We start from the raw sequence: 14,842 nt of genomic DNA, 5'->3' as shown, positions 1-14,842 counted from the left end.
ATATCTTTAAAATATTATATTTACTTGTAATATTCTCTATTTTTGAAGATTAAATCATTAATTATATTATTAAAATAGTAATTAATTTATGCACATCACAAAATACTATTTCTGTCTCATCTCTTAATGGTTTTTTAGAGTTCCATATTTGGTGTAATTGAGGATCTCTTTCAATTTTAGAAATAATCTCTATTTTAGAAATTTTGTTGAAGATATTTTTAATTACAAAGTTTGAGAGAATTTTTTTGAATTTGAAGATTTTTACCCACTCCTTTTTATTTCCTCTATCTTAGCAAGCATACCTATTGTTTTACTTAATTTAAAATAAAAATAGATTTTTAAATTTCAAAAATAATATTTTAATTCACATAAAACTTCATTTAAATATTTTAACATTAAATTATATTATCAAAGTATTCCATATCTTTTATAAAATAATAATTTCATATTCTTTCTTTCAAAACAATATAATAAAATATCATTAACAAATCTTCCCTCTCGTCCCAAATTTAATTGTGGATATATCTTTTCTCTAATACGGAGATTTTCAAAAATGTTTAGACATGGCAACGAGGTGGGGATGGGGCGATTTTGTAATCCTCGGCTCCAACCCCGGTTTGAGTCTATCGGGGATCCCCGGCCCCGGGACCCGTTTTAGCGGGGAATCCCTGTCCCCGTTCGGGTCGGATGAAACAGGTTCCCCACCGGGTCGGGGCAAATCACCATCTCTATGCTCGCATGAGAAGTAAGAGGGGACCATTGATTTACCTCTAGCTGGCCAGTATGCTATTTGGATAACCAAATTAGCAAGCTCAACTCCTCGAGTCTTTCGCTTGTGGAGCCACCAAGTTCAACTACTCGAGTCTTCACCTTGTGATATCCATTATCCGAGTTAAACTAATTCACTTAAAATTACACTATATGATCATTGTCCGATGCCCGACTTCAAGAGTCCACACCTTATCGCCTATTAAGGCCCGTTGTCTATTTCAAGTTACAAATAAATTCACTTATAAATTAAACAATATATTTCCAACATTTAGCCGACCATTATGCAAATGCATGTTCTAAAGACATGATTAATTAAAAAAACACAACATTGATTGGGACAAATCAGTTTCCAGTTAAAATCATACCATTTATATTTCCAAAATATTCTATGATACAACAATATGTATTTTCTAAACCAAATACATTTAACGCATTTATCACCCAATAATCTTTATAAAATAAATCATCAAAAGAACCCATACTTATGATTTATTTACTCATTGTCCAAAAACCCAAATATAAGTATTTTACATGATTTATAAAACCAAATATGCAAAACTTATCAAATAACTCATACATTTGATAAATAGCAAGTAAAACATGTTAATACTTTAAAATGGACATTTTGGTATGCACAACGTTTTCACAAAGCAACTTGAAATCACCTTGCTAGATTTATGCTAAATCAATGTTTTACCTCAAATCTTGAGCTTCCTTTAGTGAAGACTTGAAATCCTCAAGTTAGACTTTAGGTATATGATGTATAGCTTCTCAAGAACACTTCATCTAATCCCAAAACATACAAAAACAAACCCAAGATAAGAAATGAGGGTTGGAGTGAAATGAAGAATGAGGTTGAGAATCAGATATTATTGGTGCTGGGGGAAGTTTGGCAATCTTGCCATGCTATCCTGCCCATGGCACTATAGCGGACACTAGCCCGGATTGTACCGAGGCCCCCTCCCCTTGGGCGATCCTGAATACTATTGTGCCACTGGCACCATCGCAGGGCACAATAGCCAGACTGATACCGAAGGTTTTTCTCACTTTTCATCCATTTGAGTCATTTTATTGCCTAAAGGATGGTACTCCAATTTCAAGAAGCTAACCCATAATCATTTTAATGATAGAAAATAAAGTAAATTACCATAACGCCACACCAATTTTCTTTCAATGAACAATAGCAATTTATAATTCTTGCCACGTGGTTGAGAGGATGAGAATTGAACCTAAGATGAGAGTCGGCATGTGTTCGGAGATGGATGCGATCATGTGGTCATTTTGATTCCTGTACTAACTTTTATCAAATATAACTAATTAGTTTATTACCTAACAACTCATGGACTAATTTGTCCAACACAAAAAGAAAGCCTATTTGTTTCTAAAACGAGGGAGCATATTCTTTGATGCCATAAAAATCAATCTTTTTATATTATTATTATTATTATTATTATTTTAGTTTGCAAAAATCTCAAGTGGATGGATGGATATGGGAATGGGATTGTTTTTAATGGATCCGGTCGGATTATCCAACCCAAAAGAATTCCGGGAACCGGAAGCCGGATCTTAATTTCCATCGACAGATCCGGTTTGCTATTTGCCTTGAACATCTTTTTTCCAGAATTCAAACCTTTGCCTCTGAATTTCTTGGTTTGCGGTGCGGTGCGGTGCGGTGATCGCGTCAAGGTGCTCTCTTGGGAAAATTTCGTAAGAGTTTGTCAATCAATCATTGGTGCACTTGATTTCTTTTCCATTCTTCTTGGGTTCTTTTCTTATGATTCGAAACTTCTAAAGGGTTTCTTGATATCGTTACTTCTGGTTTCTTTGACTTTTAATTAATTCACATGAATGTTCCCTTTCATTGTTTGTTAAAATCGAGTATCGCTAATATAGGCAGACAAGATGGAGGATATGTTTGTGGCAATCCTCTCAATGCTTCTAGTTGTTGCTTTGATTCCACTTTACCTATGGAGACGACGTCAGGTTCCGCAGTCTCATGAACAAGAAGCTCAGGTTAGGGCTTTGTAACAAGTGTGGTGTATGATTATCATTTGATTTCAAAGCTTATATTTGATCTTAACAAGTTGTTGATTCTTCAACTAACACTTATATTTCCTTATGTTAAATGTATACAGGTTCAGCACAGAGAAACTGTTGTGAGGCCTACTGGTACTCGAAGTAGGATGCGTAGACGCCATACTTCAGCAGCCAGCACATCTTCTGCTCCACCAGCTGCAGAAGGTTTGTGATGTAGTCGCTCTGTGACTGTTTATTATACCTCTGGATGCTTGATGGGTTTCACTAGGGTTTCCAGTTATTGTAGCATATTGCTCTTCCTTTGTTTAGCAACTAACTTCTCTGTCACTTAGGTTATATTCTTTAGTTTCATTCTGTGGTACTATGTACTTCCAGGAGTGAATTACTCTTTTCTCTTTCACAGCCCACACACTGTATAGGCTTCTGAGCCATCCTTTACTACAAACGTTCCAAGCACTTATTTATGGCAACAGGTATATATGTTTAGGGGAAAAGCACATTTGTGGAATCACACATGGTTAACATGGTTCGTGGAAGCTCCATCCCACACACAATCCTTTGTAGCTCCCTCTCTACGTGTATGTCTGATGATAGAGCTTTTACAAGCACCATATAGTGTGAGGTTCCTCTAAATTAGGCTATCTAATATCCACAAGTTTGCATGTGAGGGTCCTATTCTTGTTTTGTTGTGATACCGTATCTAGGGTTCCATTACACTGAATCTGCCATTTTGAAAACTCCAGATGATTAAGAACATAAGCGGTGCCAGTAATGGTATATCTACCCACTGACACTTTTCTGCCTTGGAGCAGAAACTGATGATGGAAGCGATGAGGAAGCTCTTGAAGGGGAATATTATAATGCAAAAGCATCAAAGAAGAAAGGAAGGAAGAAAGAGGAACGCCAAGCACAACGGCAGGTGCAGGAATATTCTCTTCTTCCAATTTCTTACGTTTTGAAATTCTGTTTTGATGGTGGTTCTTAATATAATGAAGGTTTCCTGCTGGAATTTTAATTGGAACTTTCAAACTAATCAGTAGGATTCTGGTTATAGTTCTAACTTCTTCAACTAGGCATTCAGTAAATCTAGATTTGATGCAATGCCACTTTTTTCTTTTTCCTGGTATTGTTATTGGTATTCTTGTTTGGTTTCTTACTATTAACTTGCAGGCTGAAGAGGCTGCAAGGGAGTCGAGACATACAAAACAAGACCGTTATGCAGAAATACGCAGGAGGAAGGATGAGGAACACGAAGCAAAGGAGCGTTTGCTGGTTGGTTTATATCTTCTCTTCTGCGTGTGTTTTCGTCATTACTTAATTCTTGGGTTTCTTGCTAAATAAAATTTACTTTTCCATTCAGGAAGAAGAAGCTGAGGCTCGGAAGGCCAAGGAGGAGGAAGCTGCAGCGTTAGAGTTTGAGAAGTGGAAAGGAGAATTTTCAGTAGATGCTGAAGGTACTACAGAAAATGAAGTTCAAGATGGAAGCCAGGGACTGCTTTACGATTTTGTGGAGTACATCAAGGTATATCTTTCATCAATTTCTCTCTTGTAGGATTGTGGTTACCTCTAGCAGTAGGAAAATGAACACAACTTTAAATTAAATGAGTGCGGTTTGTCTGTATATCAAACGAGTTGTGTATTCAAATGCTGTCTAGAATGTTTCTTATATTCTAGCATGGTTGGAATTGAGGTCTCATATGCCTCTTAGTGACCGTTGTTGATCAGTTGGGTTACCTTTGACGTGAATATTGTCATGACCAGCTCAGTTTTGCATACATATATATGAATAATGAATGGAGCATCTGAATCTTCCTTCCAATTGTTGAAAGCTATACTAGCATGAAAAGGTTTCACTTGGCTAATCATGTCCGTTTTCCATCTTTATGGATGGATTACTTAGGAGACATGAAGTTTATTGAAGCATAGATTTTCATTAGCAATATATTTTATCATCAATAAATAGATGAAAATGTTATGGAGGATAAATATATACCTTTACTTTTCTACCCTTTTTTTTTTTTTTTGCCAACATGATTCTAAAGAACCCAACTCAGTCTGACCTTGGGCTTAATCAGACCAGCTGGGAGCAAATTTTAGGAGATTTCCATAATTTAAACACTTGGCATCTTGTGTAGTTGATGAAAAGAAGCCAGATGAATTTGTATGTTAGGCTATGTTGTTATCCTGATGGCAATTGATGATAAAATGATCTTTTTTGTTATGGTCCCCAAACTTGCAGAAACAGAAATGTATTCCCTTGGAAGATCTTGCTGCAGAATTCAAACTACGGACTCAGGTGCTCCTGTTTTAAAGTTTATATGTTCTCTTTGAAGTAGTTCATTTCTTTTTTCTGTAAATTTGAGTTGATATTTTTACCTGGTGGTGTAAGAGTTGATAGTCGTAAACATCCCTTGTTTAATATGGTACAAAATGTTATGATACTTATATTACCTTGTTTTTTACCATAGGACTGTATCAATCGGATCACCTCATTGGAAGATATGGGTATGATGACTCTCAGATTTTGCTGTTTTCACTTGAATCTAGTTTTGGAACATGAATGCATTTGTTGATGGATATGCCTGAATCTAGTAGAAACATGAATTTGATGCAGGGAGATTATCTGGTGTGATGGACGATAGAGGAAAATACATACACATCTCATATGAAGAAATGCAGGCAGTTGCGGACTACATCAAGCGTGAAGGGAGGGTGAGCATCGCTCATCTAGCCAGCAAGTCCAACCAGTTCATAGATTTGGAACCCAAAGCAGCGATGATAACTGAGGAGGAATTAGGAGCTCAAGATGAGATTGCAGTGGCTTGACATCTCTCCCTTGTGTTACATAAATCCTCAACTCAAAAGAAGGATGTAAAACAATTTAGTTGTGGTTTAAATCTTGTGTAAGGTAGGTACTATAGGCTTTTGTCGACTTTAACACATACATAATAGTTATATTACTGTTTTTTATATAATTATTTCTGTTTTTAATTCTTTTTCTTTTTCAATATTTGTGGTTACTCTATTTATTTTACTTGGACTCAAATCGAAATGCATACATTTGTCACCTCCTTTTGCAAGTGGAGGATCTTTTAAAAAATAATTCTGGATATATATATAAAGTTTATTGGATTTGTTTTGTTTTTTTAATTAAGGAAACCCTTTAATTTGATAGGATAGTAACAAGGGTCCTCCTTCCTACTTATCAAACAATGTATAGTATAGTGTTCTGATTTTTGTTAAATATGGTTTTCTATAGTTTGAATTTTTTTGGAGGGTTAGTTTAGTAAAGAATGTTATTATGGGGTAAAAAGAGAAGTTGAAAGTAGTAGTCTATTTCAGATCAGATCTGTTTCCTACCTAGCTAATTTGGCGCTAAAACTGGCAGCTGAACAGGTCTCAGTCCCTCCCTCCCAACATTCTTTGCTTTCTATTTATATAGATTTGTTTATTATAACTTGCCACTGATTGATTCATTTTGTTTCTTCTTCACTCTTGTCTTGGTGGGTGGTCTCCCATCAATCACCACCACACAACACATTGACACCTCAAAGGATATGAGATGGAAGAAAGCATGGGTTTTGTTGTTGGTTTTTCAGATTTTCACTAGGGCTCAGGATGACGGCAAGATCAGCCTACCCAAGGAGGTGGACACCTGTAACGGCATCTTCTTATTATACACCTTTGATTCACGACAGAAGGAATATCCCCGTCTCAAGAACGCCACCGCACAGTCCTGGGCTTTCAAGTCTCAGTTAAGTGTCGTCAATGCTGGCACCACCGAGCTTAAATCATGGCAGGCCTTCATCGGTTTCCAACACGACGAGATATTGGTCTCCATCGATGGTGCAATGCCTCTCAACGCTCAGGATTTCCCCATGAAGGTTGGCAACAACGGAACTCACCTCACCGGATATCCACATGCTGATTTGAAGACCGCCATTGAAACCGCCGGAGATCTCACTCAGATGTCCGCCATAGTTAAGATCAAAGGTACCATGTTCGGGGTGAGGCTTGGTGGGAATCTCATGCCTACAAAAATCAAGCTTGAAAACCAAGGCTTTAAGTGCCCTGCAGCCAAAACCAAAGGCCGTATGTATATATCATTTATAATTCTTACTACTTTCTTTCTTTCTTTCTTGATTGATTGATTGATTGTTGATGACATTAACAGAACGATCCATGCACGTCTGTTGCACCAAAGATCCTAAATACAAGGAGAAGAAGAAGAAGCCACTTAAATTCTTCCCTCGGCGGAAAGCCGATCTCTCCTTCACATACGACATAACTCAGGCCTACAAGGCCAATTATATGGCTGAGGTCACCATTGAAAACAACCATCCCCTCGGCCGCCTCGATCATTGGAACTTAAGCTTCGAATGGATGCGAAATGAGTTCATTTACGACATGCGTGGTGCTTTCCCCCGCAAGAAAGATCCCTCTGAATGCCTCTACAGTGCTGCCGGACAATACTATCAAGACATGGATTTCTCTAAGGTCATCAACTGTCAGAAAAGACCCATCATTTCCGACTTACCTCCCACCTTGAAAAATGATGAAAAGGTTGGCAAGTTGCCATTTTGTTGCAGGGATGGAATTATTCTACCCAAAATTATGAATGCCACCAAATCCCGGTCGGTTTTTCAGATGAATGTCTTCAAACTCCCTCCTGATTTGAATCGGACTACCGTCAATCCACCCCAAAATTGGAACATCACAGGCATGGTTAACCCACATTACAGGTGCAGTCAGCCCGTCCGAGTCGACCCAACCGAGACCCCTGACCCGAGTGGGGTCGAAGCCACAATCTCAGCCATAGCCAGTTTTCAAGTGACCTGTAATATAACCAAACCAAAACCCAAGATGGCCAGGTGCTGTGTTTCGTTTTCGGCGTATTATGCAGAGTCGGTTGTGCCGTGCAACACTTGTGCTTGCGGCTGCGAGGATGAAAATCCGAGGAAATGTGACGAGGATGCGCCCGCGTTACCGCTTCCATCGGAAGCCTTGCTGGTTCCATTTGCCAACCGGACGCTTAAAGCCAAAGCATGGGCTAAAATCAAGCACATGGATCTCCCAAGGAAGTTGCCGTGCCCGGACAACTGTCCGGTGAGCTTGAACTGGCACGTTGACAGTGATTACAAAACCGGGTGGTCGGCTCGGATGACCATCTTCAACTGGGACACGAGGAGTTTTGAGGACTGGTTCCTGGCCCTCCAGTTTAAGAAAGCATTGGTTGGTTTTGAAAACGTCTACTCGTTCAACGGGACGAAACTGCCCAAGACCATTTTCATGCAGGGTTTGCCTGGTTTGAATTACTTGGTGGGGTTGACCAATGGAACCAAAGCAGGGGAACCGCCGGTGCCTGGAAAGCAACAGTCGGTGATATCTTTCTTGAAGAAAAACACACCGAGAATACGTGTAGCAGAGGGGGATGGGTTTCCGTCCAAGGTAGTATTCAACGGTGGAGAATGTGCATTGCCTAAAAGGTTGCCGAAACGATCCGCCGGAAGTAATAACTCATCTCCGATGGGATTGTTTTCGGCTGTTTTTGTTTCCTTCTCGACATTCATTGTCATTAACCATTATTATTATTATTATTATTATTATTATTATTATTATTATTATTATTATTATTACTATTATTATTATTATTATTATTATTATTATTATTATTATCTTCCAACAATCACACCATTCATCTGACTTCATTAATTGTGCTAAAATGAATATAAACGTTTATAACTTTTGCCATGACATGACTAGTAATCTTGGAAACGAGTAACATGCAATGGGTATGAATTTTTGTGGTAATAAAACATGATTTGAGTGGGTTTCGGCGAATTACACAATGTGCGTTCGTTCGATATGGCCAATGCATGGCTCCGGCAATTTCCGATACGAGTACAGTTTTTTTCTCTAAATTCTTTGTTATGGAAAACATCTTATTAACATTGTAGATGAACCACAAAACATTTTTTTTTCTGTGTGGTCTAACGTAACAATTTGATACTGGTTGATTGATTTGAGAGGAAAAGATTTAATGGGATTCGTGAAGGTTATTCATTTAAATTGCCATATGTTTAGTTAAAAGTAAAAGGATGCAGATCCATCATCATCTTAATTTGTTTTGTTCCTTATTTAGATTAGAACAAATTAATTCATTTATATCATATACATAAACATATTCTTCTATTGATACTCAATGAATGAGTATTAGTGCATCTTAAATTAGTGGCTTAGGATGAATGTCACGTATTTTGGAGTTATTAAGCCCCTAAAAAGATACGTAGAATCACAAGTCTGCGTATTAAGCCATGGCGTGCGAGTACTATTCTTGAAATAAATAAACAAGAGGAAGAGGAAGAGAGAGGAGGATGATGAAATTGATAGGTAGGTACATGTACACTTAGTTGATGATGTTCATATGTATGTAAAAGAAGATGACACAAAACCTTCCTTAATTTGTAAACTCAAATTAGCTGAGGCAGGTTGAGTCCCAGAATGGTATGGCCTGGGTTTTGCCTGCAATATGAACCACACTCCCCCATCATATTATTATTATTATTATTATTCATTATTTTGCTGGAAAATCAATAAACTAAATACCTTTTCAGATACTTCTTCTGAAGCTTCATGGCTCCTGTGCAAGCTTTTTTTGCATCCATATTCCCAGAACTGTCATTTAATATCTGCATGCAATTCAACCAAATAATTCAACAACTCTTTGCTTATTATGTTTCCCTGACCCAAAAATCAAACTTCACCTTTACAACGTCGTCTAGTCCCCTTGCTTCTCTCATTAACTTGTCGCTCCTGTCCTCCAGTACACTCGCTACAAGGAAAACAGATATCGGCAGCTGCTGGGCTGCACCCGATCCCCTGTTTCTCCTGTTTGCTCTCTCATACTTGCCATATTGTCGTTTTGATTTCCGTTTCACTTTCTCAACATTGTGTCTTTCACCTCCCTCATCCTCATACAGGGAGAACAACTGTGGATCATACTCCAATGCCCACATCATCTGTTTCATCCAAAACAACATGACTCTTCATGGTTTACCATCTCATTTGTATGGAAATCAGCTAAAGCATACAACTGTCACCAACAGTTTGTTACCTCCCACAAGTGCAACGAATCTCCAAAAGAAAATTCTCGTCGAAACAACACCATAAGCATCCGGAACGCAAATAGGTAACCGCCTCCACCTAGGTGTTCTGCATTTGTGCAGGAAAAAAGAAAATAAATCATCAACCATGAGACATAGGATGCTATCAACACAACTTCGGTTATTAGTAATCTCAACATACCCAAGTGCTGATGAAGTTTAGGATCCACAACTTGGGTGACCTTAGCCAAGTTACTAAGTTGTGCCTCAACCCCCACAGTGTTCCCCGTGCATCTGAAATTGCCTCGCTTCAAGGACATTAAGAATCGAATCATGTCGAGCAGAGACTAACCTTCAAGAAGCTATAAGGAATAGATGAAAATATACCAATCTTCGCATCAGACGTTCAAAGCACCAAAATGCGTCTGCTTCATCTTCAAGAAGCATAATCATGGGGGAGCAAAGATCACTCATCCCTGTTTGGTGTATTAAGTTTAGAACCAGAAACTTGAAGCAATATGCATTTTATCATATACCCCACCTTGACCATAACCAACATCTTTATCAAACCAAGCATACACCGCAAGAACATCCCATAGTTTTGCCAGATTCTCTTGCTTTTCATAAAACATCAGTGTCCTATCCGTGCGAACCACATCAAGACCTACCATAAGTTTGTAATTCGACACGCCAAAAGTTACACGATAAATAAAAATAACTTCTGATGTGAGAGCTATTGCCCATGATTCTGATGCAAATTAATGAAAACACAAACAATTACATGATTCAAAGGAAGCATGTGTTTATATTTCTATCCATCTACCTATTTGGTGTAGAGCAAGCTTCCATTGGATTATTTCCTTATCTTGTTCGCGAGGACCAACAGTGGCTGGACTTGAACCAACTGCATGTACACAACTCGCTGCATTATTAATAAGCAATGACTATTAAAAGTTGTACAAGCTTAGGGGTTGGGAAATTTAACATTACCATTTTCTTGAGATTGTGGTGTTGAAATCTTTTGAGGATTTGTTCCTACAACAGGATCTTTAATAGGATCACCGTTTGCTGTGATCACACGCGCAGTGATGAACTTGCCACTTCCAACAACAGGAAACATACGTTTGCATGAATCTTTCAACTCAGCATATTGCTCCCTGAAGGCATAAAGTAAATATAAAACTTACTCCTGCATCCCATTACAATTGCAACATTTTGTTTTTTGGAAAGAATCCATAAGTGTGTATTCTGTTATCATCATCCTATCGATGACATTCATTTGGGTAACGAGTTCCCTTTACTTGCCTTTATTGAAGATTACTTTATATTCAAACTATATGTCAATTCAAGCATTATGCCCTTCTCATTGGACAAACAAATTAGTTGATATGCCAAAAAAAGATTCTAACTTTACACCAACAAGGCAACCATGTGTATTGAAGCTTTAAATGTATAATTTTCGTTATAGAATTTAGACAATCATAGATTCATAGTATCATGTATAAATAGTTTTAACCAATTAGCATACACATATATGAAACACTGAAAACAATGCAATACTTGCACCAGAATGGAGATAAAATAAAGAGAGGGTAAAAGTGGGCAACATCATGAAATAAAAGTAGAAAAGAATAGCGGCATAGGCGCTCAAGAGGTGGACGTCATACCCTTCATAAAAGTAGAAAGGAATATATGAAACTCAACATGACACATCTGCTAACATTACCATGGTATGTAACTCATACCTAACTTGAACACATAGATGATAAAAATTCACTACATCATCTTATTGTTAGTGTACAACTGATGGCCATCACACCTAATTATAAGAAGATATATTACCTTCGTCTTTTTCGTATCTGTTCTCGTTCATCAAATTTGCTTTTAGGATCATAGCAGCCAAGCAGAAATTCCCACACTTCTCCTCTAATTGATGGATGAATCCCCTACTTATCATCAATGCACATGAGCAAAAGGAAGTGAATTTACCAAGACAAAAAGATTAACGTATATAAGATATAAGATACAGCAGATCAGACTACCCCCTGAATATTACAATTACGGGTAGGGAGCTATAACAAACAATGCAACAAAAAGGGCTCCTTATAGTAAAGACCAATAAACTATAGATATGAACTCTTCCTCGATAGATAAACTTGTGGTAAGAAATAGAGAGCTTACTCCTCGATAGATTCGACTAAGGCACTTGCCTATATCAAGAGACCCTTCTGGTGAAAATGAAGCCCGCCACCTTTTTACACTGAGGGTTTTTCCGGCCTGGATCAGTAGATAAAAAACGAGAAGCGTTATTAACAATTTCAGAAAACCAGTCATCAGGCTGGGATAAATAGGTAAAACCATAATCTGTAGATCTTTAAAAGCCTAAAGCTCCAAGTTCTGAGGATAACTATCCCAAGATTATCACATTAAAAGTCATACGTAAATTATTTGGACTCCCTCCATCTGAAGAAATGCAACACTTCCCATTTTGAGCTGTCCCAAAAAAAGTCCAATCCCGATGGAGGATTTTCTATTCATAGAATATAGAAAAAGAAGACTAGTAAAGTTGCCATAGTACGATTAACCTCTGGATTTGAATCACTGCTTATATACCCGGTATTGGCCATCAAACTTATTTAAACGTTCCAGCTATCCCTTTTTAAGGTTCATTAGGATTCTTGTTGGTTGGAACCTCCAGTAAGATTAAAATCCAAATTTACCTATTTGCCTACTACCATTACAAGATGTTAGTGACTTTAATTTTGGTTCACTAGTTTTCTTAATTATGTCCTATTAAAGGGCATATTAGGTATTTTGTTACTAGTTAAAGATTCCATTTAATTACTGTCAAGTCAAATGTTGCATTACTTTGGACGGAAGTAATTATCAATGGAAGTAACGGATTGAAAGGAAAGGTTTCCACTGCCTAACATGTTAATGGTATTTTTCCTTTTCATATAGAATATAGATTAGAAGCTAAATAAAAATCCATCATTTAATAATTGAATTCCTGGTTATTTAACAAACTAGTATTCACCATATATGATCATCAGGAACCAAGACAGTAGAAGAACTCAATTTTGAAAACAAGAAGTAGAAATGAAGGCAAATAGACACCAGCCTGATTTCAAAGAAGATACAGGCAAAACAGAAGACTTATCCCCACCAATCAGTAGCAGAAATCCACCACCGGGCTCACTTCCATTTTCAAACACAAAAGCTAGCTTTTGTGTTTACACTGATGCTCAACCTCCACAAAGTTTCAGATGGTACTAGATTCTAGGAAGTAATTTTATGAACCTTTTATTAGATGAAGTAATATTGTGGTTCAATATTCGATTTTATACCCAATTAATAACATGATACCGAATGATCTTCATCCCATCTGACTTTCCGGCAAGTAGACTTCTGAATCCTATATCTTTTACCAACCTCCATGTATACTTAATATTCAAAACCATCCATCGGCCTTTCAAGTCTTCTTCTAAATGAAACCCAAATGCAATATTACTTACACTTGATGCTTTTGTAATCTGAACAGACAGACTCTTTCAAGGTATCAAGAATCAGGCCACGTATATGTTTGCCGATAAAACACTCAAATTTGCATGTAAAAGAGAAAGGATTTGCGAAAATGGTTACACACTTCCAAGCTTGGTGCCAAGCCCATGTAATAAAAATTCCTCAAGAAGTCTTAAGACAATAAGGAGATCAACCAAATCCATCAAAATCAACAGTAACTATAAGTCATAATCTCTCCTGCTAAACAAACTTATCCATCAATAAATAGAATATAAAACAAATAAACCCAAACATTCAGCTGACATGTATGTGTGTGTGTGTGTGTGTATATATATATATATATATAGTATATACTTCCAGCACGATCCAAGAACAATAAGATTATTCAAGATTCTGCATATTACATGAGAACTTTCATGAAATAACGTCCAAGAAAGCTAAAAGGCGATGAATTAAACAAGAATCGACAAATTGAACATGTGTTTTAAGAGAACAATGACGCAATTAGGTTAATTGATTACCATAAGTGATCCGATCCTTAAAAGAAGAAAGAAAGAAAGAAAGGGTCTTACCTTGATCTTAAACTTGGTTTCAGGAACATCGGTGCATCCAGCTCGAACCTCATAGAATGAATCAATTGGTAGTCCCGGGTCTTTTCTTAAAATGTGCATCCTCTGGATCTAATAATGCGTTTTGATTTCGTTTATATGAAATGAATCAATGAATTGAAGGGCACCAGCCACCCCAGCCACCCCAAAACCACCTCAAGAAAGGAAACCCAGATGAGATGTTGAGAGAGGATTGAAGGCGAGATGCCTGGTTGGGGGGAAGGGAGGAGGTGGTGGTCGTTGGTGGGTGGGTGGGTGGCTGGTTGGGGGTCAGTGCTCCTCTCTATGCAAGTTGTTGGATACTTGTATTGTATAGAAGGAAGGAGATGGGGTCTGGGTCAATCTGTTGACCTTGTTCGTTCCCTCCACAAATCACACGAGATCGCCCCTTTTACCATTAATATTATTATTATTATTATTATTATTATTATTATTATTATTATTATTATTATTATTAACCCATGATGCTTATCAAATCAATTTTTTACAAGTCATTAAAGACTTTTCTTCCAAAATAAAATTAATTTTACTTTAAAAACATCCTTCCTCTCTCTCTCTCTCTCTTTTTTTTTTTTTTTTATTAACCTGGATATCCAACCCGCTATGCGAGTCGACTAATCCCAGGGCAACCACCTACTTTGCAGATAGCCCGGAGTCACCGCATTTGATCCTCCGTGACCACAAGGGGATTTTTATTCCTCCTTGAATTTGAACCTGGGACCTTCTGGTACTTTTGACCTCTTTTTTTTTTTTTTTGTCTTGTCTTTAAATAAATACAAAGTAATTAGGGTTGCATGATTA

At 37.4% G+C, this 14,842-nt stretch overlaps 3 protein-coding genes across 7 annotated transcripts; 2 read left to right on the top strand and 1 right to left on the bottom strand.

Moving 5' to 3' along the window:
• Positions 1-2,391: 2,391 nt before the first annotated feature.
• Positions 2,392-5,796, top strand: LOC112507420 (DDRGK domain-containing protein 1). 3 transcript variants are annotated; one of them, XM_025112001.1, is made up of 9 exons: positions 2,392-2,478; positions 2,665-2,784; positions 2,907-3,012; positions 3,621-3,727; positions 3,979-4,080; positions 4,169-4,330; positions 5,048-5,104; positions 5,277-5,313; positions 5,423-5,796. In XM_025112001.1, the coding sequence occupies exons 2-9, from the start codon at positions 2,674-2,676 to the stop codon at positions 5,632-5,634; spliced, it is 894 nt and encodes a 297-aa protein (XP_024967769.1). In that variant the 5' UTR covers positions 2,392-2,478; positions 2,665-2,673; the 3' UTR covers positions 5,635-5,796. The 3 variants fall into 3 exon arrangements, with proteins under 3 accessions (XP_024967769.1, XP_024967770.1, XP_024967771.1); XM_025112002.1 differs by having other exon boundaries at positions 2,398-2,503; XM_025112003.1 differs by having other exon boundaries at positions 2,433-2,457.
• Positions 5,797-5,857: 61 nt separating this feature from the next.
• On the top strand, positions 5,858-8,391 carry LOC112506384 (COBRA-like protein 10; the record flags this gene model as incomplete). The annotated part of the gene is made up of 2 exons (XM_025110389.1): positions 5,858-6,900; positions 6,983-8,391. Coding segments are annotated over exons 1-2 (1,944 nt in total), but the record flags the coding sequence as incomplete, so codon positions are not given.
• A 793-nt stretch (positions 8,392-9,184) lies between these two features.
• Positions 9,185-14,291, bottom strand: LOC112508020 (TBC1 domain family member 15-like). 3 transcript variants are annotated; one of them, XM_025112798.1, is made up of 12 exons: positions 14,006-14,291; positions 12,093-12,188; positions 11,754-11,857; positions 10,902-11,068; positions 10,735-10,815; positions 10,453-10,575; positions 10,299-10,387; positions 10,114-10,219; positions 9,923-10,020; positions 9,573-9,827; positions 9,415-9,497; positions 9,185-9,330 (listed from the first exon to the last, which is right to left on the bottom strand). In XM_025112798.1, the coding sequence occupies exons 1-12, from the start codon at positions 14,102-14,104 to the stop codon at positions 9,279-9,281; spliced, it is 1,353 nt and encodes a 450-aa protein (XP_024968566.1). In that variant the 5' UTR covers positions 14,105-14,291; the 3' UTR covers positions 9,185-9,278. The 3 variants fall into 3 exon arrangements, with proteins under 3 accessions (XP_024968566.1, XP_024968567.1, XP_024968565.1); XM_025112799.1 differs by having other exon boundaries at positions 10,299-10,336; XM_025112797.1 differs by having other exon boundaries at positions 9,923-10,219.
• Between the last annotated feature and the right edge of the window lie 551 nt (positions 14,292-14,842).

The sequence above is a fragment of the Cynara cardunculus genome (assembly GCF_001531365.2).
Source record: "Cynara cardunculus var. scolymus isolate 2C chromosome LG 2, CcrdV1, whole genome shotgun sequence".
In the NCBI taxonomy this organism is placed as follows: domain Eukaryota; kingdom Viridiplantae; phylum Streptophyta; class Magnoliopsida; order Asterales; family Asteraceae; genus Cynara; species Cynara cardunculus.
The sequence above is the reverse complement of the archived record's forward strand: the minus strand, read 5'-3'. Positions and strand labels throughout refer to the sequence as shown.